At 33.4% G+C, this 25,009-nt stretch overlaps 2 protein-coding genes and 1 pseudogene across 2 annotated transcripts; 1 reads left to right on the top strand and 2 right to left on the bottom strand.

Annotated features, from left to right (window-relative positions):
- Positions 1–3,306: 3,306 nt before the first annotated feature.
- Positions 3,307–6,621, bottom strand: LOC120161416 (annotated as a pseudogene).
- Positions 6,622–7,564: 943 nt separating this feature from the next.
- Positions 7,565–12,000, top strand: LOC120161636 (increased DNA methylation 1-like). Its single transcript, XM_039171852.1, has 7 exons — positions 7,565–8,158; positions 8,425–8,548; positions 9,134–9,216; positions 10,008–10,247; positions 10,474–10,560; positions 11,050–11,149; positions 11,290–12,000. The coding sequence occupies exons 1-5, from the start codon at positions 7,991–7,993 to the stop codon at positions 10,492–10,494; spliced, it is 636 nt and encodes a 211-aa protein (XP_039027783.1). The 5' UTR covers positions 7,565–7,990; the 3' UTR covers positions 10,495–10,560; positions 11,050–11,149; positions 11,290–12,000.
- A 6,437-nt stretch (positions 12,001–18,437) lies between these two features.
- LOC120161409 (dol-P-Man:Man(6)GlcNAc(2)-PP-Dol alpha-1,2-mannosyltransferase-like) lies at positions 18,438–22,805 on the bottom strand. Its single transcript, XM_039171672.1, has 10 exons — positions 22,404–22,805; positions 21,427–21,514; positions 21,171–21,330; positions 20,761–20,978; positions 20,306–20,601; positions 19,910–20,024; positions 19,688–19,826; positions 19,161–19,357; positions 18,961–19,050; positions 18,438–18,866 (listed from the first exon to the last, which is right to left on the bottom strand). The coding sequence occupies exons 1-10, from the start codon at positions 22,700–22,702 to the stop codon at positions 18,729–18,731; spliced, it is 1,740 nt and encodes a 579-aa protein (XP_039027603.1). The 5' UTR covers positions 22,703–22,805; the 3' UTR covers positions 18,438–18,728.
- Positions 22,806–25,009: the final 2,204 nt, after the last annotated feature.

Genomic DNA, 25,009 nt, shown 5'->3' with positions numbered 1-25,009 from the left:
TGTTTTTAGAGAGAAAATGTATAGGTATCATAGAAAGATTGCAAGTTGAAGTTACAAAATTATTTGATACTAAGAAACTTGTCGAGATTTAGTAGCAGAAGAAAAAGTTCATGATGAATGGAGACAAAATGTAGCAAATTACTTCAAAACTCATGATAATATACCCCTCAACTTCAGGAGCCCCCTAATGTTCAAAATCATATTCCAAAGACTCGTCATGAATCTATATCTAAAATAGTAAGTAATATTATAGATAATTTACCTTGATTCACGCTCTATAGAAGGAAAAACCCGTGAATAAAAGAGTAAACCTCATCACACAAATAGTTACTCTCAATAAGAGGAAAAAATCGTGAAGAAAAGAGTCAAATTAGCAAACTTTTTCAAAATAAAAAAAACAACACTCTCAATTTTAGGAGCCCATAATACTCTTTTTGCAGATAAAACATATTGGATTATTCATAATAACTATAAAGTTATAAACTTTATTTGAATTTTAATCCATTTGCAAGAAGTAACATATATTAGTAATAGAAGGTAAAACTCATGAAGAAAAGAGACAAGTTATAGCAAACTGCTTTAAAAATTAAAAAAAAATTCTCAAATTTAAGAGCCCATAATACTGTTTTTGTAGATAAAATATATTGGTATCATACAAAATAATTGTAATCTAAAGTTGTAAAAATTATTTGAATTTTAATCAACTTACAAGATGTAATGTATATTAGTAAAAGAAGGAAAACCCAATGAAAAAAGAGACTAGTTATAGCAAACTGCATCAAAAAAAATATTCTCAATTTTAGGAGCCCATAATACTTTTTTTTTCCAGATAAAATCTATTGGTATCATACAAAATAATGTAACCTCAAATTGTAAAAATTATTTGAATATTAATCAACTTGCAAGAAGTAAGATATATTCGTAATAGAAGGAAAAGCTTATGAAGAAGCTATAGCAAATTCCTTAAAAAATCACAAAAATATTCTCAATTTTAGAAGCCCCTAATACTCAAAACTATGTTCCATAGACTCAAGATGAATCTATATAAAAAATGGACAGTCAAGTTATCCATATAATTTATTTGTATCATAAATGATTATTTTATAGTGTCCAGACACCGAATCACTACTGACATGAATGATTTTATAGAAAAGCTTCACTTGATATAGATTCAGCTTTGTGGAAGTTATGATAACATCAAAATGCAACTCAATGACTGGTATCATAATCATTTCCTGGTTATATAATGAAATCAAATTATGTATAGTATTTTGGAGACATTATTTAAAACCAAATGTCAGCAAATGAAATGAATCTATATTGACTACTCAGAGGGAATGTTTGCTGCCACAATAAGAGGCGGCATCATAAGGCTTCTGTTTCTGATAGGTTGGTTCCTAAACAAATATGGTAACAAAATTCTGTAGCTCTTTCACATAGATATTTAGAATAGGAAGGGGGATAGACATATGCACACAAAGAGAGAGAGATCTGTATAAAGGAAAAGATTTACCAGAAAGTTGAGTTGTTTGATTGGAACTGAAAGATTTAACACCTTCATCTTGAGTAAGCAACATGGGAAGACCCTATTTCTTCATTTCTACAAAATCTTCTTCTAGATAAACTGCTTGATTGTACAAAATGCAAATCAAAACCGATTTGTTACATATCCTGAAACGGAAAAAGAATATAGTCATCCAAAAAAAACTCAGAAATCCCATTAAAATAAACAAGAAAAGGTAAAAATTAAGAAAGCTATATTTGAAAAATCACATACAAAAAAAATTGCTCGCCGTTGTGGCTGTGCATCGAAGGGTGATAAATAATATCTTCGGCAACAATTCTTTATGTCTATGAACTTCTTCTACGATTCAAATAAAAGAGGGGGAATTGTAAAATTTTAAATGAAAGGAGAAAAGGTAAAATCAAGACAAGAAGACAACTGGAGTCAGGAATTCAAGAAGTAGAAATTATTGTTTGAGTTGGAAAACTAAAATCAGGATAAGAAGGCAACTGGAATTCATCGTCTTCCTAACGATTGTTTTTTGGTTTCTTTTTATTTTGATTCTTCAAATGAGCATAACAACGTCCCCTTCCCTCTCTTCTAGTCCATTTTCAAATTTCAAATTCCCAAAAAACCTTCTCACACTTCTCACACGGTATTTATTTATTTATTTTTCTCTCTCTCCCCAAAACCGCTTCCGCCCAACCTTTTGTTGTAAATTATGATAACCACTGGATGTAACAACTAGTTTATAGCGCGTCTTTTTTCACCATTTTCTTTAGATCTGTTTTCTAGTTTAAGTTGATGAATGATGTCAAGTTCAGGGTTAAATTATTAATCCGACTTCAAAATTCAACCAAACTAGATAAAATTCGTTTGACTTTTTATGGATTTAGCCCACTTAGGCAAAATGTGTTGTAAGACGCGTTTTTCCTAACGTGTTTTTATCTCACGTGATAAAAATATTATTAGATTAAAAAAATATGTAATGGGTGTAAAAAAAATTAGTTTTTAAATAAAATATATTTAGATAAAAGAAAAAGATAAACTATACAAGTGGTCAATAAAGTTTGAGAAATTTTTTGTCTTTCTCATTAAAATTTCAAAAAATAACAAGTTGATTACTAATATTATCAATTTTATAATAAATCAATTGTTCCTTGTTAATAGTTGTTAATATGGGATGTTGACGTGAGAACAAGCTTGATTGGGTTTAGAAAGAAGAAAGTTCAATGGCTTGTGCCTTTCAAATTTGAGTTAGTTAAGTATTTGTTTTCTTAAAATTGTTTTATCCAAAAAAAAATTATTAGATAAAATGATTAGAAAAACTTCTCTTAAAATAAAATTTAAAATCTATAGTAACAAAGTGAGGAATTTAATTTGAGTATATTTCTTTTTATGCAAAGTTTATTTTGTAAATGAGAAATATATCTTTATAAATAAATATTACATAGTAAGATTTAGAAGTAAGTTGATTTAATCCTAAATCACATTTAGATATAAATAATTTTGTACTTTTTTTGACCTAATGAATTTTTTTTCTTTTACATGTGATTTTTCGTAAAAAATGATTCTTCGAATTAAATTTTGATATATTTTATTTTATGATTATTTTTTATTCGTTATTATCGTGTTTATATTATTATAAAGTGTATTTTTATGACTAAAAGAAAGATGACAAGCATTGCATAATTGGGAGAAAGATGGAAATCTGCAATTGACATTTCTAATAATTCTTTACATTTTGCAACAGAATCCTCTCATCTTAAGGAAATATGTGTAGATATACAAACAAGTTTAAGGCCATATCCTGAATAAATAAATTTACAAAGATAACATTGTGATTCTTCTCCAGAACTATGACCAACAAACATTAGTTCTGCAAAATGTAGTCTTCATTTTGTTTCCCTTTTTCATACAAGGTGTTCGATTATACTACGTACACTCCCTGGAGGAGCGATAAATTTCATCCGCGTGTGCTTTCAGCACATAGATCGCATTTAGCAGCAAACTGTGTCTACGACCGTAGAATACGTAAATCAGAACCCCTACCATTGTTCCAAACCAAAACCCGAAACCAGGTTGCAACCCTGACAGTTTCAAACAACATAATATGAGAAGAATGCCAATGTGAAAATAAGAGAAAGAATAGTCCTGGTTAATGCTTTCCCCAAATTAATGAGTAGGTAGATATTGATTAGAATGTTGGCAATTGGCAGGCATATGAAACCTGAAATACATTCATACATACGTATACATATACATGTTATTGATATCAGGTCAAATTCAAGCATGCATAAATAGATGAAATCATAAAAGATTAGTCGAAATGAGATGGCCAGAAACAACAAACTGAAATATGAGTGTTGTAGCATACCTCCTGAATTTCCAAACGTATGCCTTTCATTGTCTTGATCAATACAGGTGAGAGTAATCAAGCCACCGAGAAGAAAAATGTCGTCGGTACCAAACATCGTGAACCGAAGAAGGCTAGAGGAAGATGCCAGCGACCATCGAATCAAATGAGAAAATAAATTATCAGATTCATTTGAAAAAAACATTCAAGATAAAGATATTCAACCCTATGAAGTATCAAGAATTTTCCCCTCCCCTTTGCCTAATTTATGATGATGGTGAAAAGCATAATGATTAGTAAGATCGATAAATTGCTTGAGCCCTCCATTTATCATTGATTTTTTTGTTTATTTTTTAATAAATGTAGTTCAATAATGCTTTCTTGATCGGCCTACCTTAAAAGCCACATATTTGAAGCTGCAAATGTAAGTATAAATGCCGCTACACATACTAACATTATGGTCCAGCCAGCGATTTTCCTTCGGTTCTCTTCATTGAGGGTACCTGCAATAACAATTACAAGATGATAACCAATATTCAGGAACTAATAATCTACATTGCTCATACTCTTGGTTTTTCAGGTTCTCCCGTCCGACACATATTCAGGCACGAGCATAAAGATATGGCTCTCCACGACCCTCGGATTACACAGAAAAGGTAGGGAACTTACTACATGATAGAGCTTCTTGTTTTTCAACAATGGGAACATTAACTGCAACATTCTTGTCTCCACGTAAAGGCCGACAAGTATCTCCGGGTCTTCTCCACTAATCACCTGAGTATCTCTATCATGTTCTAGCATGTAAGACTCAATCGAATCCTGAAGCGATGATGGAATTGGCACCTCGTAAGGTGGGGCATATCTAAGTATCAGCAAAGAAACTGCTACATCATAAATGCAACAAGTGTACCCACACTAACTTCCAAAAGAAAGACAAGTTTTAGGCCATTCAAATGCATTCAAGGAACTTTTAATAAACGTGAAGCTCGAGCCAGAGGTGCCTGGTTCATATATACAATGTAGCATCAAATTTTGTGATGAACTTACCATCCCTGCCAATTGTGAAACATCCATGAAGAATGCCAAGATAGCAGCAACTATACCAGTTGCCAGCATGCTATTGACATGAACTTGGGTTTTTTTGTTAACATCCGAAAAAAGGGTGGCAACAATCCATCTCTAACCATTGCTATTAGAATTTGAGGCTGAAAACACGCAATTAAGTAAATAAACATATACAATAAAATATCAATATCTATGGTCAATCATGTAGATTAAGGTGCTATTCTACAAGTTAAGATGACGAGTAGGTTAAGTTCTAACAACATATTAGTGAATCCTCAAAAGAAATAATTAAGAATATGATAAATGTCACTATGTTAACATATATACACAAGCGCATAATTAACGAGTTTATATCAGCACTAAGAAGTCATAATTGAATGAAAATGCTATCAGATCCCATGAGTTTGTACATGAGGGAGAATTGAGCCCATCAACGTAGAGATAAGGGAAGTAACAGCTCCAACGGTTATAATATAACTAAAATAGTAGGGTCCCTTGAGTATAAAGGTTTATAAAAAGTACAGACACTTTAGATGCGCTGAGAAAACTCGCGCTACCCATTGCAACCCATTGTCAGCAAATGTAAAAGAGATGCGGGTGTCAGGATCCATTGCATATAGGGGACCAGATCGACAATCACCACAGAAACCAGCATGTTCAACCCACAACAAATGTCTAGGGATAATGTGATACCCAATGGCAAATCTCGTTTGGGATTCTTCGCCTGTCGTGCATGGTTTCAAGTTCCTTAGATCACCAGAAAATATTGATTTAAATAAAGGGCAGACAGGCAGAAGAAAAGAAACTATATACCTCATTGGTAGTGCTAGCAAATGTGTCAAAGCCAATATAAGAAAAGAAGACTGTTGCAGACCCAGCGAGCATTCCATCCACCTAAAGGGAAAATAGCCATTAGGAAGTTCATATCTGGTCCATCCAGTCTTGAAATCCAAGTAACCACCAGCTATTATGACAAAAAGCATGGCAAATACATTTCCAGCCATTGCAATGCCTTATGCCAATGCACTCTACTCAAGACATGCCGGCACGTTTTAGTTTAAAGGTGCAAAGCATGAGGAGTATCAGCCATACTCATGGAAAATGAAGCGAAAATGGAAGGAGATAGAATGCACCTCCTTGATTCCACAGCGCAAGAGCAAAGTCACAATGAGAGTTAGAACTATAGCACATGGATCCACCATAATATCAAGTATGGGAAAATGTTTACGAGCTAGAAAAGATGGTAGACAATCTTCACCTTCAAAAAGCAGCCTTGATGCAAAAAAGGGATAATATAAATAGAAAACAAAATAAGGCAGCTCACTGCTCCTCTGATCCAGACAAATCTAGCCAAAGAAAAAGAAAAGAAGTATAAGGAAGATTGCTAAACCAGATTAGGCGAAACGCCATGAGCAACAACAGATCCACCAATTGTATATACCAGTATTAGAGCCCAACCAACCAGGCAACACTACAAAATGAATCAATGGATAAGCAACATAGAAATCTTAGAGAAAGAGAAAGGGTTCTACATTCTAAGCCCCTGATTATTCTATTACCAAATGAAATAATTGACTAATAACTATCAGCTTCTTTTAACGAGGCCAGGTTAAAGGTTTGCATATGGCTTCATCCCATGCTTGTGGATCATATAACACCTAATGACCAGCCATGTAGTTTTAAATGCATTGATCATGTTGCTTCTGGCGATGACATGCTTCAGGGTTTGGAATCTACTTCTCCTCACCAAGATAGCAACACAATTTCTCCAAGCTCAGGTAAACAAATGTCTTTGTGCGATGTCGAAATTCCTAACGAGGTTCCAGGAGATGTATCAGTTGATTCTCTAGAGGAAAAAAATAAAAAATCAGCAGCTCTAAATGCTGGCAATGTTGGAAATCTTCCACAGCATTTACAGGATGACCATTCAAACTACCCTACTGATAGCCTGATTCAGTATGGGGATGATAAAGATCAATTCAAGAAGTATGCTGAACCAGGGCGGACCTAAGACAAAAATTCAGGGGTTACATAAAAAAATTCTTATAAATTTTTTTAGGGGTTACACAATATTAAAGGTGATACTTGTATTAATTAGAAAAATTAAAAAAAAATAACACTAAGTAGACAATTTTATTGCACAAAATTTTTTTTCTATAAGAATTTAACTGAAATATGGATATTCTACCTAAAAATCACAAAATATATATATAAAAATACTAAAATAATATCATTTAATCAATGTTCCTCACAATTTGAGGGGTAGCCCCTGACAACCCCTGGGTCCGCCCATGCTGCTGAAGCTCTGAAGTTCGAAACAGATCATAAAAATTGTGCACAAGAGGCCATTTTGGAAAAGAAGGCACACAGGAGATGTCAAAATATATCTGAAATAAGATTGACCACAGCATACCAAAGTGATGTTCTATGTTCTACTCTTGATATGAGTGAACAAGATATTGGCTCATGGCAGGCTGAATTAAACTCAAAAGAGGTCCAAGTATTGCTTGAACCCGAGGGAAGCTTAGAAAAGGCTTCATCTCTTGGGCCTTTCTTACATCATGTGGAGCAAAAAGGCTCGAAGTTTAAAAGGGTTTGTGGTAAGTGTGATGGTTCCGAAAGTAGAAAGAAGAAATCAACTAAAAGCTAAATCCGAGATGATGACCTGCTGGTTTCTGCTATTATAAGAAACACAGACTTAAGCTTGGGTGCTACCAGATCTAGACTGAAGCCCCCAAAAGTTAGAGCTCAGACCAAGCTCAAGAGAAAGAGGGGCCGGCCGATGTCGCTTCCTCGAGGAAAGGGTAATGGAGGGAAGCATATTACTGAAATCAAGTTGTATAATGTTGGATCTAAAACGGTGCTCTCATGGTTGATCCTAGCCGGGGTCATTTCACTGAATGATGTCATTCAATATCGGAACCCTAAGGATGATGTTATCATTAAAGACGGTTTTCTTTCCTGGGATGGAATAACCTGCAATTGTTGCAACAATGTGCTATCAGTTTCTGAGTTTAAGATTCCTGCTTGAATCTTTACATGGAATCTGGTAAGCCTTTCACTAAATGTCAGCTACAAGCATGGTCTGCCGAGTACAAGACCAAAAAAATGGGATCCAGAAGGTGGAAGTTGTCGAAAATGATGATTCCTGTGGTCTAGGTGGAGATGGTGGTGAGCTGATTTGTTGTGACAATTGCCCTTCTACTTTTCATCTAGCTTGCTTGTCTGTGCAGGTTTGTCCTTTGCTCAATGTTATTTTTTTTGCACTGACCTACACCTAGCTTGTAACTACTAGTGAAAAATGATTCTTTTTCCCTTCTCGTAAGGTTGTGTAGTATTTTCTCTCAGTGCTTATGACTTGCTTTTGCTTCTGTATTATGGAGTGAATAAAGATTACTATGACTTTCTTTTCCCTCTTTCTTTCCAAGAATGTTGCTTTAGTATATATTTTTTATTTTAGCATCTAATTATTTCATTTGCTTCAATTTGTTTCATCCAGGAATTACCTGAGGGTGATTGGTATTGCTCAAATTGCACTTGTTGGAAATGTGGGAATTTTGTTAATGATGAAGAGGCTTCAAGTTTGTTTGGGGCATTCAAATGTTCCCAGTGTGAACACAAATGTAATTTCCCACCTTCAGCATGCCATTTCCTATGAAAAGGTTAAACTATTTGTGAAGACAGTGTTAGAAAACAGGATGTTTGAAGTTATTTTAGGGAAACAGTACATGTATATATATGAATCCTTCAGCATGCTAATTTCTTTTATTTATTTATTAATTCTGTTATTTAGGGAAACAGTACATGTATATATAGGAATCCTTCCATGAGGAATAAAGATCATTGTATTTTTCCTCAAAAGACAGACAGTATACAGTTTCTTGACATATAATTTGGACAAATAGTCTTATTTGAGATGTGAGGTAGGCTATTGAAAGATATTTTTTCCTATGTTTCTTGATTTAGTTTTCTCAGTGAGCAAAACAAAGGAAAGTCCGTTCAAAGAAAATGTTAGTCTATTTTGTTTCATGAAAACATTAGAAATTGTAAATCTACTTCCACGACCTAATGTAGTAGTTTCATTAAATCTCTATGGACATTATACATATTTACCATTTAAAATATTTTGTCTTTGTGTGTGCGTTTACTATGCTTCTCTGGTTATTGCCAATTCTGATTTTCTAGTTTATCACAATGTTTGTAAACAGATCATAAAGAATGCTTGAATGATGAAAGCCTGTCCAAAGAAAAGGTTTCTAATTCTTGGCTTTGTGGGGAAAGCTGTGCGGAGGTATTTTTTAGACTCAAACTTCTTGACTCCGATTGTGTTGCAAAGAATCTGTTGAATTAGCATATAGAAAATGCCTCAGTATTCTTTACATGATTTCAACACTTCAATCTTTATTAAATCAACAGTTCAGTAAGTGTGGTGGGATTGAATACCATTTCCTCATTCCACTGCAAGATGTAGTTGAGCTGGATAGACATGACTGCACTTGAAAGAAAATTGGCCTTTAAAGCTGCACTTCGATTGTTTTCCATAAGCTGCATTATAAATGCTGTTTTTGCAGCTTTTGTTGGGTAATAAGGGAAATTTCTAAATGTTTTTGTCTTTGTGACTATTTATGATCTTCTGTCTTCACAGCTTATTTCTTTGGTTTGGTCTTGTTATTGTCGGTTTAAAGCTCTGCTCCTTATCTTGTTTGCTTTCCATTTTGGACTTCAATTTTGTTCTGTCCAATAGGCTAACTTTTGTTTAATTATACTTATTTCCGTTAAAAAATGTTGCATTTTTAGCGAGACTGCATCTCAGCTTTTGGATTTGACAATGTATGCAATTCATGTCAACTGAAGTGTTCCATCCTGCCATTATAAAAGATCTTGGCTTTGAATGATCTATTATACTTTAACTCTCACTTTATAGCCATTTCTTTAACCTAAAAGGCAAACAGTTTCTGCATAGATACTGACCATTATGCTTTAGCTACAACTGTGAATTGGTTTCTTTGTGCCTTGTCTTATGTGGCATGGCATTTTCCAATCTGTCTTAAGTTCTGATGCAAGGTTCACTGGTATTTGCAGCTATACTCAGGTCTTAGTTCTCGTCTTGGGATGATTAATCACCTCTTTGATGGCTTTTCTTGGACACTTCTTAAATGTATTCACGAAGATAAAAAAGTTTACTCCCCTCTGAGGCTTGCCCTGAAGGCAGAATGCAACTCAAAATTGGCTGTCGCTTTGTCTATCATGGAAGAATGCTTTCAGTCCATGGTTGATCCAAGGACGGGTAGATATGATACCCCAACTCTTGTACAGTTGGGGGTGAGTTAAACTGTCTTTTTTTTTTCTTTATAAATTTCTTTTTCATCTATTATCTTCAATGTTATGGGCTTGGCTTTTACATTTCTACTCAACATTTCTTCCTTTTGCAGTCTTACATTTCAGTGTCATCCAGTGCTTAGACATGTTCTACACTGCTTGTAATTTTTTATTTCCTGCTCGGAAGACTGCTTCTGATTCATGATTCTTTTGTTGTCTAAATGATCAGGTCGGATTTTGCACGCCTTGATTTTTTCGGATTTTATACTCTTGTCTTGGAGAAGGATGACATGTTGATATCTGTAGCATGCATCAGGTAGTATGGATGTTGTGCGGAGTTGTTCGATATTTCAATACTTTCTTTAACAACTCAGTATGTTATGTTATCCCTTGTTTATATATATATATACATATATTTCTTTGTGGGAGAATAGTTAACATCTGTCTTTTTAGCTTTTGCTGTGATGTTTTAAGAAATAGGATGCATTTGGAGTAAAAAATAAGTACAAACAAGTGTACGAGGGTACAACCCTTCAAGGATCCTACCAATATATGGAAAAGTTAAGAAAAAGTTGAATATATTTGTATCCACCACTTACACCCATCTCCGAATATATAGGGTATTAAGATAGTTTAAGGTGGAAGTAACATAAGGTATTAAGATGGTTGAGGTGAAAGTACTTATTTAGCAAGTTAACTTTCGAAAATCAAACTCACATTCTCCAATTTTAACATTTTAATCAGTTTGGGATCTATTTAGTGAACATTTCTGTTAATCTTCAGTCTTTTCTGCTATTTGGTCTAGGATCCATGGGGTAACAGTAGCAGAGATGCCTCTTACTGCCACTTGTGCTAACTATAGTCGTCAAGGAATGTGTCGACGGCTCATGAATGTCATTGAAGGGGTACTTTATTCACAAGTTGTTTCTTAAATTTAACATTTTAAATTCGTGAATTCCTAACAGTTGATAGACATAATCACTAATGTTTTTTTTTTGTGACAATTTTTTTCATCGTTCATCATCTGGATCGATGCTACCTCTAGTTGCTTATCTCATTCAAGGTTGAAAAGCTGGTTATAACTGCAGTTCCGAATTTAGTGGAAACGTGGACCAATGCTTTTGGCTTCACGCCAGTGGATGATGATGAAAGAAAAATGCCAACAAAGATCAACTTGATGGTGTTTCCCGGAACTATATTGCTTAAGAAGACCTTGTATCAAGAATCTACTGATTTAGTCATTCACCCTGTAGTTGATCTATCCGTTAATGAAGCCAATGCCAAAACAGAAACTGAAATTGTGAATCTACAGTTGATATGAAGAAAATCAAAATCATTTATGCTGTTGGAGAGGATCCTTGTGAAAAAACAACTTTGAGAGTTACAGAAACTACTGGCTTAGATATCCACACAATGGGAGAGCCAGTCGATGACCATAATTGTTGCTCGAACGAGCTGTAAGACAGGTTTAGAGTTGGGACATGTCAAGAAACCCAATTGGACTGCTCTTACAGTGACAATGAAGCCGGTACCAAACCGAAAGCGGAGTTTGAGTAGCAATGAGTAGAAAAAAGGCAAGTAGAAAGAAGAGTATAGACAGTAGTTGACTTGAGTGGCAAGAAGGTAGTAGCTTGCAGGAACAATTTTCATAGAGCCAGAATTTTTGGGCATAGTTTGTAGTGGTTTGAGACATTTTGAGTTTCTGTAGAACAAAAGCTGTAGAAGAAAGACTGAATCTTGATGTTTTAAGTAGCAATAAAATCGTAAATTTCGGAAATCGGTCATGATTTAGGCTTCTCTTAGGGAGAAGTTGAACGGATCCGATAAGCAAAACTGGTTACCGGAGAAGAGATTCATGCAGCCTTGTGTATCAAGCAATGATCCTTTGATAAGAGCCAAGAATTCAACTGTTTCAGCATCCATTCCGTGAAATGTTTGGAATTGATAATAGATGTCACCATAATTGCATCAATAGCCAATGACGTTCGGCTTTATTAATTATAATAAATGTAGCTTCTTTAAGCTTTCTATTTATATTTTTGGGGTGCAAATAAGCCTTTTCAAATTGTATTTCCATGTAAACATGAGAGGATTGATTAAACTCTATCACAAGTTCTTGTATTACCTACAACTTTATTTAAGTCTTTTTATTATAAAAATAAATATTTTAATCTTTATATTATATTTTAAAGTTTATTTTAATCCCTCCACTATAAAAAAGAAACATTTTAATTCTTATAAATTTGAAAAGTTAACATTTTGATCTAATTGTTACTATTTGATGGTTTAAATACTCTTTTGACCTCTCTCAATTTTTAACTTGAATAGATTAATCTCTCTCAAACTAATTTTTTGTGAATTTTTTATATAATTTTTTATGAATAAATTATTCAATCACAACTAAACATGTCGTATATTGACGGAAATTGTCAACATCATCATAAATCGTTCTTATTTACTCACTTTTAAAATATATATTGAATAAATTATTTTTTTCAAAAGGAGTGAAATTATTTAATTTTAATTTTTTTTAAAAAATCTTAAAAAGTGTTTAAATTAAGATGTTTAAATTAATTAACTATAGCTTCAAAAAAATCAAAATATTCACTTTTCAAAATAATCTTTTACATAGTAAAAAGAATAAAATTAATTTTAATATAAATTAAAATATTTATTTTTACAATAAAAAGTTAAAATGAACTTTTAAATATAATATAAAAACTTCTAATAAAATTTCAACAGAGAAGATGGTATAGAGAAATTTGCATACCCAATTTTCCCATTATGTTCGTAATTTAAGTTGTCACTCTGTAGCAACTAGCGAGGGATGTATCACGAGAAGAGATTCTTTTTTATTTTATTCGGAAGTAGAACAAATTGGGTAAATTATAAATTTAGTATTCTAACTATTACTTTTATTTCATTTTGGTCATCAAATTATTTTTATTTCAAAATTATACTTAATGTAAAGCTTTAATTTTTTTAGTTATTTGGCGTTAAAAAATTAACAGAAGTGATATTTAATGTTTTTTTAGTGATAACGTGATATCTCATTACGATGACATGTTAAAATTAACACTGAATGACTAAAATAAAACCAAAACATAATATTAATTATGATTTTGAAACAAAAATAATTGAATGACTAAAACAGATTAAGATAGTTTAGTTAAGGTCCTAAACATATAGTTTACCCAAGAAAATTGTCTTTTCTCAATCTCCATTTCCACTTTTGGTAAGAGTGGTAAATCTGGGCATGCGATACAGAAATTTGCCGAAGCAGTTGCTTCATAAGTTCTCTCGATTAAATTATTAAAGCTGCCAGACTTGTACCAACAGAAGAAAGATGAAGCCAGAAGCACAAAAAAGCAATCTGCAACACGTCAAATCTCCCATTGAAGCCCCTCACATGCTCCGTATATTGATGTCGCTGTGATTTTACAAGATTTCCCCCCGCCCCATATATGTACTCCCTCCCATCACCCTTTGCAAGTCACACCTACATTTCTCAATCTTATAACTCATACATCTACAAAAACTCTTCAGTCTTCAAAGCGGCATCCATGGAAAATGCGACTCAAGAAGGGACAATGACGGTTATGCCATATATGCAGACATCATTTCCCCAACTCTCTTAGTTGTTCCACTCTGCTACTTCTCCGTGGCTTTTGAGGGGCGAAAATGATGTGTACATAGATGGCAATAGCCGTCTTTGTACCATTTTTGGAACTTTAAAAGGCCTGTCGACGAGCGGTCCACAGAACTGCATCCCTACTCACCTGGTTCATGCATATCGCTCTCTCCTGGATAGGTCAGTAAACGAATCGAACGCACACAAACGGAAGTATGTTCATGTTCGTTCATTTCATAAATAAATGAACATAAACGAACACGAACATAAACAAATTGTTTATGTTCGTTTACTAAGGAATATAACTTGTTAATGTTCGTTCATTTAATAAATAAACGAACATAAACGAACACGAACATAAACGAACACGAACATAAACGTTAGAGACCCTACCTTTAATTGTTCTTTCATGAAAAATAGTCGACAATGTAAATCAACAAAATCTACAGTGATAAATAGCGTAAGAGTTGATTAGCAGTAATGAAATGTTTAAAGATATCAAATATTTCGATCGATCTTTTAAATATATTAAATGATTCACACGACTTTAATTTAATGATATAACATTTATCTTAGTAGTCCATGATTACATATGAACAATTATTTTCCACTACGTTATTCTAATAAATTCCCCGGGTAAAAGTTTTGTGACATCAATGTCAGACTTCAGTTAGGTTTGTTAATAATGGTCCTTTCCGTTGGCAGAGTAGAAAATTTAACAGCATGAAGATTTCGAACGGTACAAATTGGACTACAAGACAATAACATAGATCTAAAATCCCTTCGATACTACATATCGTAATTGATATTAAACCACCATTGTCAAAGTACCTAAAGTCTACTCCAGAACTAAAGGCCACACAAGAACTATGAAAACAAAAGTTTATTGTCAAAGTGTATTTTCTACTTATTAATGGGTTCTTCTTGGAAAACCCATTACTTTCGCTATTACACTCTTTTGCAAAAATTGCATAAAAACGTTTGTTTTGTTTTCTGACAAATTCTATATATTTTTCTCTTTACTGATACTCATATACTTCCGATTGTTACCTTTATCTTCTCATCTATTTCTAGAAAGAAGTATGATGTTTTCTTGAGTTTTAGATGTGAAGATGCCTGCAATAACTTTACATATCAACTATTAAACTAAATAAAACAGAGAAAGAGATGAAAACATACTTGTAAAATTTCAGATTGCACTATAATATAAATTGTTTTGAAGCTTTCAACGATCGTCTTCACTCTCTAGTGAACATTAGGGTTTAGGAAAAAAAAGGGGAAAATGAATATATGTGCGAGGTGCCTCACGGGTTAACATATTGAATTTAATCTCCATATAAAATTGGGTTAATTATGGAATTGATCATCAAAATATCATATTAATTAATATTTTTAAGATACTTACAAATTGGTCACCAAAATTGATTTAAGAAGATTGGGTTAAACATAAATGAATGAACATAATCGAACGAATATAAACGAACATAACCGAACGTTCACGAACGTAAATGAACGAACGAGACCTATGTTCATGTTCATTCATTTAATTAAACGAACACAAAATCTTGTTCATGTTCGTTCATTTAATAAATAAATACATATAAACGAATTTCTCGCCGCACGATTCATGAACGGTTCGCTAAACGTTCAGTTCATTTACAGGCCTACTCTGAACATTTGCTGCCTATCCTAGATCTTCCCGTTTTCAAGAAGATCCCGGGTTCGATCTGGTTTAGTATCAAGCTGATTCTGCTTTCCCCCCAAATAGTTCTTTGCTTCTTTCTTTTGGTTCACACTTCACACCATAAAGTTCCACTGCCATTACCAAATTTACAAACCATAAAGTTCTTTGCTTGACTATTCCTCTCTGCATGCATCGAACTTCAGAGACTGCTTCCATCCGGAAAACGGATAAGCAGGTAGCAACTGGAACCCTTTTGTGAAAATATCAAACACTTTTCAAACATAAATTCTTCCAAATTTCCATATTATTTCAACATCAATCAGCTTACATTGCATAAGATGTTATTTTAAGAGGGCGAATCATTTTGACCATTCTTCATGCACCACTTGCATATAAACGGGTGCATTCCTTGACTGCAAAAAGTTCAGGGAAGATAAGAATGGTTAGGCCTGTAAATGAATTGAACATTCAACGAACTGTTCATGAACCGTGGGGTTCGTTTATTTATTAAATGAACGAACATGAACAAGATTTTGCGTTCGTTTAATTAAACGAACGAACACGAACAAAGGGCTCGTTCGTTCATTTACGTTCATGAAAGTTCGATTATATGTTCGCTCATTTATGTTCGAACAGAGGGCAAGTTGAATATATTACGAAGATTATTTAAGTTGTTTGGATTTCAAGAAGATTGTTTTGTTGAACAAATTAACTTTAAGATTTTATTAGGTTCATATAGTTTATTTATGATTTATGCATGTTTTTATTGTATTCGAATAAATTAACTCTAAAGTTGCAGGTTATATTAATGAATTTTAAGTTGTTATTCTTTTTGTTTACTTTTTTTTTTTACATTTATTTGTTGTGTTTGAATAAGTTTGTTTTTTGTGTTAGTGTTGTTCGTTTATTGTGTTCGTTTATGTACATTTATTATGTTCGTTTATGTTCATTTGTTTGTGTTCGTTTATGTTCGTTTATCATTTAAATGAACGAACATGAACAAACTATATTCCTTAATGAACTAACATGAACAAAAATAAATTTGTTCGTTTATGTTCATGTTCGTTTATTTATTAAATGAACGAACATGAACATACATCCGTTCGTGTGCGTTCGATTCGTTTACAGGCCTAAGAATGGTGGATTATATGAAGGGAAGCTTATCATCTTTGGATTCTAGTAGGCATTTAAGCAACCAAATCCAAATCATCTTGAAGACTGGAACTCGGCAATCTTAAGCTCTTTATGACTTACTCTCAACCAGTACATGATTCATTTTCAACACATTGCATTACTATTAGCAACTACTTGATGAAAATATCAACTACCTTCATGTGGAGACTCCGTGGGGCCAAGGATCATCACATTGAAGTGTCGCATATTATCCTCTGATGGTGAAGCACTTGTTACTGGATCTGTACCCGAAAATGCCCGTTAAACTCTTTTATTTAACAGGAAAAAGTAAAAAATAATAATATTTTCTCTGCACGCAGCATTTAAAAGAGAAAAAAAAAAACCACTTCACGAAACAAATTCAGAATTTTTCAAAAAAAAAAAAGGAAGGAAAATCAAATAGGAAAAAGAAAAGCGAAGTACTCACTAAAATTTATATATATTTGCAATTAAAACTACTTAACAGTTTATTTTGATAATACTAATATTTTAAATTAAATTAATTTTATTTTTACATTAATAAAATGGATACGTATAACTGTCAAATGTAAACTTAAAAATATGGGTAAATTCATCGTCCATACCGCTAAAATTTTAATTATTCCAATTAGAACACTGAATTTTGGTAACATATTTTCCTTTGTCAATTTAGTTAATTTCCGTGTTTGACAACCGTATGAGTGGTATGTATAAACCGAGCTACAATGTTATTAATCAAGCATTAATTTATCTTTTGAATTTTATCGTCCAAGAAGAAGAAACATGGAGAGGGGACAATGTTGCATGATACTCATAGTTCTCTTAAACGTTGTTGATTTGCTGACATATATTAGCCCATTGCATGCCTGCTTCCTTCTTCCATGAAATCAGCAATAACCACTGTCTCGCTCTCTTCTCCTTTGGATGGGAACTGCAGGAGCTCGGATCAAGAATTCAGGCTAGCAGGAGCTGTGCGATAGTTTTCAGGAAAGACAAGGGAAGGTACGGTGTTCCTTTTGAAGCAAAGTTTTGAATGTTCCTTTTGGCAGTTCATTGCGTGTTATTGCAAGGGACTTGAGAGGTGGAGCTTCACTTATATTAGCAGGATTGGTTGCAAAAGGAACCACCGAGATCCATAAAATTTAACGTATTGAACGAGTTAACGAAAACATAGATTCCAAACTTCTAAATCTAGGAGCTTATATCGAAAGATCGACACTGCCACCATTGCCCTTTCCAGTATAGCTTCTTACATCTCAAATCATGCACCCATTACAGGAATTTGCAGGCAAATTTACCCATTTCCTTCAAATCCAACAGCAGTTTGAACCGTTACATAGCTGATGAAAAACCCTAAATTCTACCAATATTCAAACCTTTTATACGGCAGAGGCCACAATTCAAGAATAATGGATGGATTTCAATTTTCGAGATATCCTTATTGCAACAAATGCAGCTTTGTAAAATGGTAACAATGTGATGTTAACCGAAACTCAATTTCTTATTCCTTATTTGATTGGCAAGATGTGACCAAACAAAGAAAACAATAAGCATAATGAAGCTGCTTACTCGGATTTAGGTCACAGTAAAAATAAAGAGTTTTTTCATCGTAATAATCATGATATAAAGAATCACACCACTTGCCACATCCAAACCAGGAAAATAATGGTGAGTCTAGAAAGTATCTCCTGATTTCCAAAATTAGATCACAAAAAAAAAAAGGAAATGAATGTGCTATGAACCATTAACTGAGCAAACCAAGAAACAAGGGAACTTAATCAGCACAAACTGACAAGCACGGCATAAAACCTATAGGAAACAACAGATACAGCTACAAAATCGTCTAATTTCTGGGATCAATGTATGTCAGTGTTTTGAATTTTCCTGTTCTTTTTTTCCCACTTGGAATAACATGAAAAAAGCATAAAAGATACAGTTCTAAGCAGTCAATGGGCACGATACTTCTGAAAGAAAAAAACTCAAGGAAGTAAAGAGGAAACAACTAACATGTCATTCTTCATTCTTGTTTTGATACTCTCTTCAGAAGTTTGTACATGCCAAAGACATTCTTCTCCTGCCACAAGTATGGGATGAAAAATGACCGATATTTGGCAGGTGAGAGCTCCCTGTCCAAGTATGGTAGTGCTGCAATAGGCTGAAACAGGTGCAATTTCATTAAATTATACAAGAACAATATGCTAGAAAAAAAGGGGGGGGGGAATATATAAATATCTGTTAATCTGTTTTACCTCCCATGTTGATAGGTCATTTCCACGGTAAGGGTAAGGTCGGTTCAGCTGCAGCTCAATCAGGAATGTACAAGCTTGAACATCTTGGAGCTGCAATTTACAGTGGGTCAACATGGAAACTGAAATAATATAAAATAACAGCAAAGCATAAAGATCAAAGTTATTCTAATATGAAATAGGTCATAGAAAGGGCTAATTACGTATTGCTGATCCGATGCCTTGTTTTTATCATTGAAGTATGGTGGTGCTGCTGCAGTCCCTCCCAGAGTATCATTGAAAGGGAAGGGAAGAAGACCACGGAATCCGTCATCAATCCATCTCACTTCACCAACATAAGCAGGCACAAAAAATGATGATGGGTAACGGTGCCACTCACTTCCAACACAAAGTACAGAACCTGCAATGAAGCATTCATTCTTGTTGGTAAAAACATTCTTCAGCATAAATGCCAAGCATAAACAATAAAGAAAAACTAGCAAAAGAATACATCTTCGAAACTTTTACTAGAACTACAAGGCAATTGTAAAGGAAGGCTATAATCATTAGAAACAAGAAATGTTACATACACGGAAAATTATGTTATGCATTCTTGATACAGTTTCCATAAAAATAAATGTCAATGCTACATGGCTGTCAAAAAGAAAATTAATTCTACTATGTAGATCCAGTAATAACAAAAAGAAACAAGGTAAAACATTAGTGCATCATATAAGAGATTATTCATTACCAGTTCCTGCATCATCATGGTGCTCCAAGATCTTGTAAACCTCCAACGGAGCAGCATAACCATTGATCAATGAAAATGTACGAGCATGTGAGGCACATAATATGAGGCTGAGGGCTACAGGTCTAAGAAATTTGGCCATCTGCAAAAAACATGCCGAGAATATTTGAATGAGAGCTTAGCGTTGTGCATAAGGAGAATTAAAGAGCTGTAGAAAATACCCACCATGACTATAATAGAATTATCGTAGGGATTATATTTGTCTCGGAAAATATCAGGAAAGCTCTCAATGACAGCTGAAGCAGCAACACAAACAAGCGGGTATATGGGATAAAGGAATCTGCATGACAATTAAATATAATGGACTGTTACAGTATTCAAGATTGTTCAGGACATGTAAAGAGACGATAACAAGTATGCTCTGTTTTGTTTCCTAGCAGAAAATGTCATGCAAGGTTAGCCTAAAGCTTTAGACCAAAACAATTCCAAACCCTCCTTGAAACTTCTAAACATTATATATCAGAATATTCTTCATCCGTTAATCTATTTTATGTAAGGCAAAATAAAATAAAAATCTAAACAAAATTAGGCATGGACGTTTAAGAAAAAGATTAATCATACCTTTCTTCTTTGTGTGGCTGCAGAGACATAAAAGCCAGCCATATATAAAGAGGAGAGATTATAATAAGCAGGTCAGGGGCATACTTTTTCCTTGCAATTGGCAGAATTCCCAGGAAAAGCAAGGCAAGGATGAAACAGAAGTTGAAGTTGTTAAACCCATTCCTTAAATAAAAAAGTGGCCCCTCAGTCCCATACAAATGGCTCTCACCGCCTCCTAATACATTATACACTAAGAGATTAAAAACAGACGATGTCCAGCGCTGGTAATAGCGGTAATCGATGAGTACGGAGAGTGCCTGAAGAAAGAATTTCGAGCATTCACAATTGAACAAAAGGAAAAACTAAATAATAACCAATTACAAATATGTTAACATCAATCACCAAGTTAAGATATTAAATCATATATCCAAAAAGTTTACAGCTAATAACTAGATTTAATGATTAAATTTACTTACAAGAAGAGCTATAGAGGTGACAGCACCAGAAAGAAATACTCGTTTAGATTGTTTAGCCAAAGAGTACAAAGTGACTGGAAGAAATGCCAAGATTGAAAATGGCCAACCTAGGATTACCCCCACAGCTGCAACAGCAACAGCCCATGCAGGTTTCTCAAGTAGAAATAACCCTGATGAGAGGCTCATGACATACATAGAGAATGAACTAGGAAGGAAACCTGGAGGAAAAAATCACGATAATAAAACAATAGCAATCTGAGAGGAAAACAAAATTTGCTAGGCATTCTCATGTAGCTTAAATCTGTTTTTAATGATTACTTTTTTAGAAGCAGCAGAGAGTGGGTAACAACATCTTCTATCAGTATTCAGTATTCTGGAAATTGACAAGATAGAAGGGGAAACCCACTCACTTGTGCTGGCAAAGAAACAACCACTGGCCAAGCAAAGCATTGCAAGTGCATATGAAGCAAGACGCTTTCCATATTTTCTGGAAACTGCTACCACTAGAGTAGCATCTGAAATAACAGATAGAAGACCAAGAAAGAGTCTCACCGCATAGAAAACTCTCACCTGTAAGATAAAAAAAGACAAATATAAGGCATATTAACAAAAAAATAAAAAAATAAATAAAACAGAAACTTAACTTTTTTTATGCTCAAAACTTACTTTTTCTTCGGCAAACAGCCAGGAAGCAGGTCGGGCAACTAATTCATGAAAAATAATGTACAAATATGACCGGAGTGCAAACCCAGAACTGCAATGGACATATAAATGAGATAACTGCCTCGGTAAAACGGTAGCTGACAAATGAGAATAATCTGCTCACCATGACAAATTATTTTCCAAGTAGCAGAAAGAATGTAAGACGAGGATTTTTAGCCAGAGAAGTTTTTATAACTTAAATAGATTCTTGCTACCAGAAAATACAATAATGCATCAAAAGATAGAGGAAATAAATCAAATACAACATGATAACCATATGTAACTACTTTGCAAGAAGAAATAAACCTCTTCGGTTCACTTGCAAGTTACAACCCTATTTCCAACCCGTCATACATTAGATACTACCCGAAAACTTCAATTAAAAACCATTTCAAAATACATGCACATCAGCACACAAACAATACCAACTAAGCACCATCTATGATCTAACACACTCAAAAAACATGCATTGATCTATAGACCATAAGCATGAAATTTATGCATCACCTAGCAATAGCTGAATTCATTTCTAACTTCAATTAAGCTTACAGATAATAACATCATAATATCTCCAAAAGAATTCCATTCCAATTTCTAACTTTCCAGTTCTCACTCACTAAATAAAGCTTTAAATACCTCTAAAATCAAAACAAAAACTCACGGCTCCCTTTAATTGTTACTTTTACTACTTACTTTATAAAAATATGTTTTTCACCTCTAAAGTCATATTTTAGTTGAAAAAAGAACAAATGCTCAAATAAATAACCAAAATTAACTCACAAAAAGTTCAATTTTTTTATACTTCAAAACGTTATTTTCCCCTTTTTAATCCAGAATTTCATTTTTAGATCCGCTTACATTGTTTTCTAAGTACAACCAAATATAATTTTATGGACAAGTACGTGTGAAATGATAGTGAGTTCGTATGAAGAGGCGTTTACCTATACTCCCATGTTTGGAAGCCCGATTTATAGAGAAGATAATGAAGAGGCTCCCAGTAATTGAAAACTTCATCGCAGTCGTGTATTATATTCGATGTGGCGCTCATATACCGTAACATTCCCAAAGCAAACAAAACCGTGAACCACCCCAATCCGCGGTCTTCTCCCACGGCGTCTGATGATGATCGCCCCGGCTTGTCCTCCTTCGTGTATGATTCTGGCTTCGACGGCTGTGCTTCCGACGACGATGACGGAAGATCCGACACCGTCACTCGCCTCTGTCGAGTCGAGAAAGACATTTTTTGGGAATTTACCTTCGCTTTTCAGGGATTTGAGAGTGAGAAGTGACTGTGAGTTTTGCTTTTTTGGTAAAGGAAAGAAAAGGGTTGAATTGCCAAAGAGAAAACTGAGAAAAATGGAGCTCCAAAGTTATGCTTTTCTTCTGAACCAAGTCTTCACTTTATTTTAGGATAAATTAACTAAATGGTCACTAAAGTATGAATAAATTTTAATTTTTAACACTAAAGTATGAATAAATTTTAATTTTTAACACTAAAGTTTTAATAATAATAAAACAATCGTTTTTATAATAAATCGATTAACAGCTATTTTATTAATAGAAGACTAACGTGGCCCGTTTGGACCCCTGATTTAGTACTGTTTAGTAATGTTATCATCTTTTGACTATCCATTTTAACTCTCGCTTGTGTTATTAATAATAGATGATAAAGATTCATTTATTCACTAATGATAAACAATGCATATATAAGTGAATTTCATACAAAACTAAATTTTTTTATATTAATTATTTATTTTATTAATAATATTCATCTTAAAATTGTATTTATGTCTTTCTAGATAACTGCAAACATACCACTCAGCCCTTGGCCCAACCAAAAGCATTATTCCCCTTAAAACACTGGCCTTCGCTTGCCGAATGAGTTGGTGCAGCCATTGCACACCTCGCTAATGGTAATGGTGTTTTTGGTTAAATCAGGCTTGAACATAGTCTATTATCCGGTGCCACAACAGCTAGACCACCGCCATTATCGGTCAAATCAGCCCTATCAAACCTACATGCACCTGCTGCAGGTTATATCCGATAAAAGCAGAAGAAATCCCTCTTAACCAAAAAAAAATACTGAAAAAACATAATTCCTTAGTCAAGAATATGATGCACTATCATAAATGATTTTTCACATTGCAACATATTGAAACATGTGTTCTTCTTCAGTCCTAGATTTAGCGTGATTAGAGGAATTTGAAAAATAATACTCGATATCCATAATCTCATGAAGTTAATACTCGAATACAAATATGTACCTGTATGAAAAAATTGCGTCTTTTAAAATCCAGAAACATATCGATGTGCCGATCAACTTTTGCCATTAATTATTTTATCCCTTACTATATCAAAGCTTAACTGGTCCCGGGATGTAAACGATCAACTTCATTGAACAACAGGCAGGTAAACAGATTTGTGATCGGTATATGTTTCTTTATGAGTACACGAACACTAACTTCAGGAACATCCGCAGAAAACCAGTCAAGCACCATAAAGATAGACTTTTTTTAGTAGAGAAATGGATCTCGATAATTTTAAGCTCATGGGCTATCAAATCGAATCAAATTCAACTTTAGACTTTTCGAACCGAATCCAACTCAATTTAACTCGTTTACAACTCTAAACCCTAATTTATCATTATTTTGGAGCCTTAATGTAAGCCACATGGCTTGAATTTCCCACTTTTGTTAGGGTTTTGAGATCATAAGCAATCCAATACCTTGATGTTTCCTTCTCATTTATACTTTTCTTTTATTGTAATAATTTTTTAATAAATTTCCTTTTTAGAAAATCTTCATATGCAAAGATTCTATTATATATAAAAACTTAAAATATTTGTCATAACAAAGCTCTAAACTCTTACCATTATTATTTGATATAAAAATTATAGTTCATATAACCTAAAACCTAAAAATTCATAAGCCCTAAAAAAACTTAAACTCCTAAACCATTTAAATACGTCAACAACTAAAACCCATAAAAACCATAACCTTAAAACTCCTAAAAACCTAATCATAAAACCCTAAACTAATAAAATAAACTTAAAACCGGAAATGGTAAATTACGTGAAAGGTGTATTACATACATGTATTTTCTTTTTTTACTGTTGTGCCACATAGGATAAAAACGGATCTAATCAAGTGTGATTTTGAAGTTAACATAATATATTTTTATCCTATATGATGCAATTGATTAATTGAATTTTATTTTATTAATATTATTTAAATAATGTTATATTTATTAATGTATTTAAAATAAATTAACTCAAATTATGATCATCACTCATGTATATATTTATTTTTATATATTTTCCGAACAAATTATGTCTATTACATTTTTATACATTAAATTCGATGAACAATATGGACAGATAATATTCCTACCTTATTATAATTTGTATCTAGATAGATAATGGTATACCGACATGAATTAAAAGTATATACAAGTTGCATATACTATAAAGAAAGTGGATATATACGTACGTAATTGCAGTAGTGTACATGTTGCACGTGCAAATTTCGAGAGAAATGTTTAAAAAAAT

The sequence above is a fragment of the Hibiscus syriacus genome, unplaced genomic scaffold, assembly GCF_006381635.1.
Source record: "Hibiscus syriacus cultivar Baekdansim isolate YM2019G1 unplaced genomic scaffold, ASM638163v2 tig00111402_pilon, whole genome shotgun sequence".
In the NCBI taxonomy this organism is placed as follows: Eukaryota; Viridiplantae; Streptophyta; class Magnoliopsida; order Malvales; family Malvaceae; genus Hibiscus; species Hibiscus syriacus.
Note: the sequence above shows the minus strand (reverse complement) of the source record. Positions and strands in the feature narration are given on the sequence as shown.

Bases quoted from the DNA above. Each gene is read 5' to 3' on its own strand.
- LOC120161636 (XM_039171852.1), top strand. From the start codon at position 7,991: ATGTCAGCTACAAGCATGGTCTGCCGAGTACAAGACCAAAAAAATGGG. The intron at 8,159-8,424 runs GTTTGTCCTTTG...TGTTTCATCCAG, and splicing joins TAGCTTGCTTGTCTGTGCAG to GAATTACCTGAGGGTGATTG. The intron at 10,248-10,473 runs GTGAGTTAAACT...CTAAATGATCAG, and splicing joins CAACTCTTGTACAGTTGGGG to GTCGGATTTTGCACGCCTTG.
- LOC120161409 (XM_039171672.1), bottom strand. From the start codon at position 22,702: ATGTCTTTCTCGACTCGACAGAGGCGAGTGACGGTGTCGGATCTTCCG. The intron at 20,602-20,760 runs GTAAGTAAATTT...TTCTTTCTTCAG, and splicing joins TCACCTCTATAGCTCTTCTT to GCACTCTCCGTACTCATCGA. The intron at 20,025-20,305 runs GTATGATTAATC...ATTGTCATGCAG, and splicing joins CAGCCACACAAAGAAGAAAG to ATTCCTTTATCCCATATACC.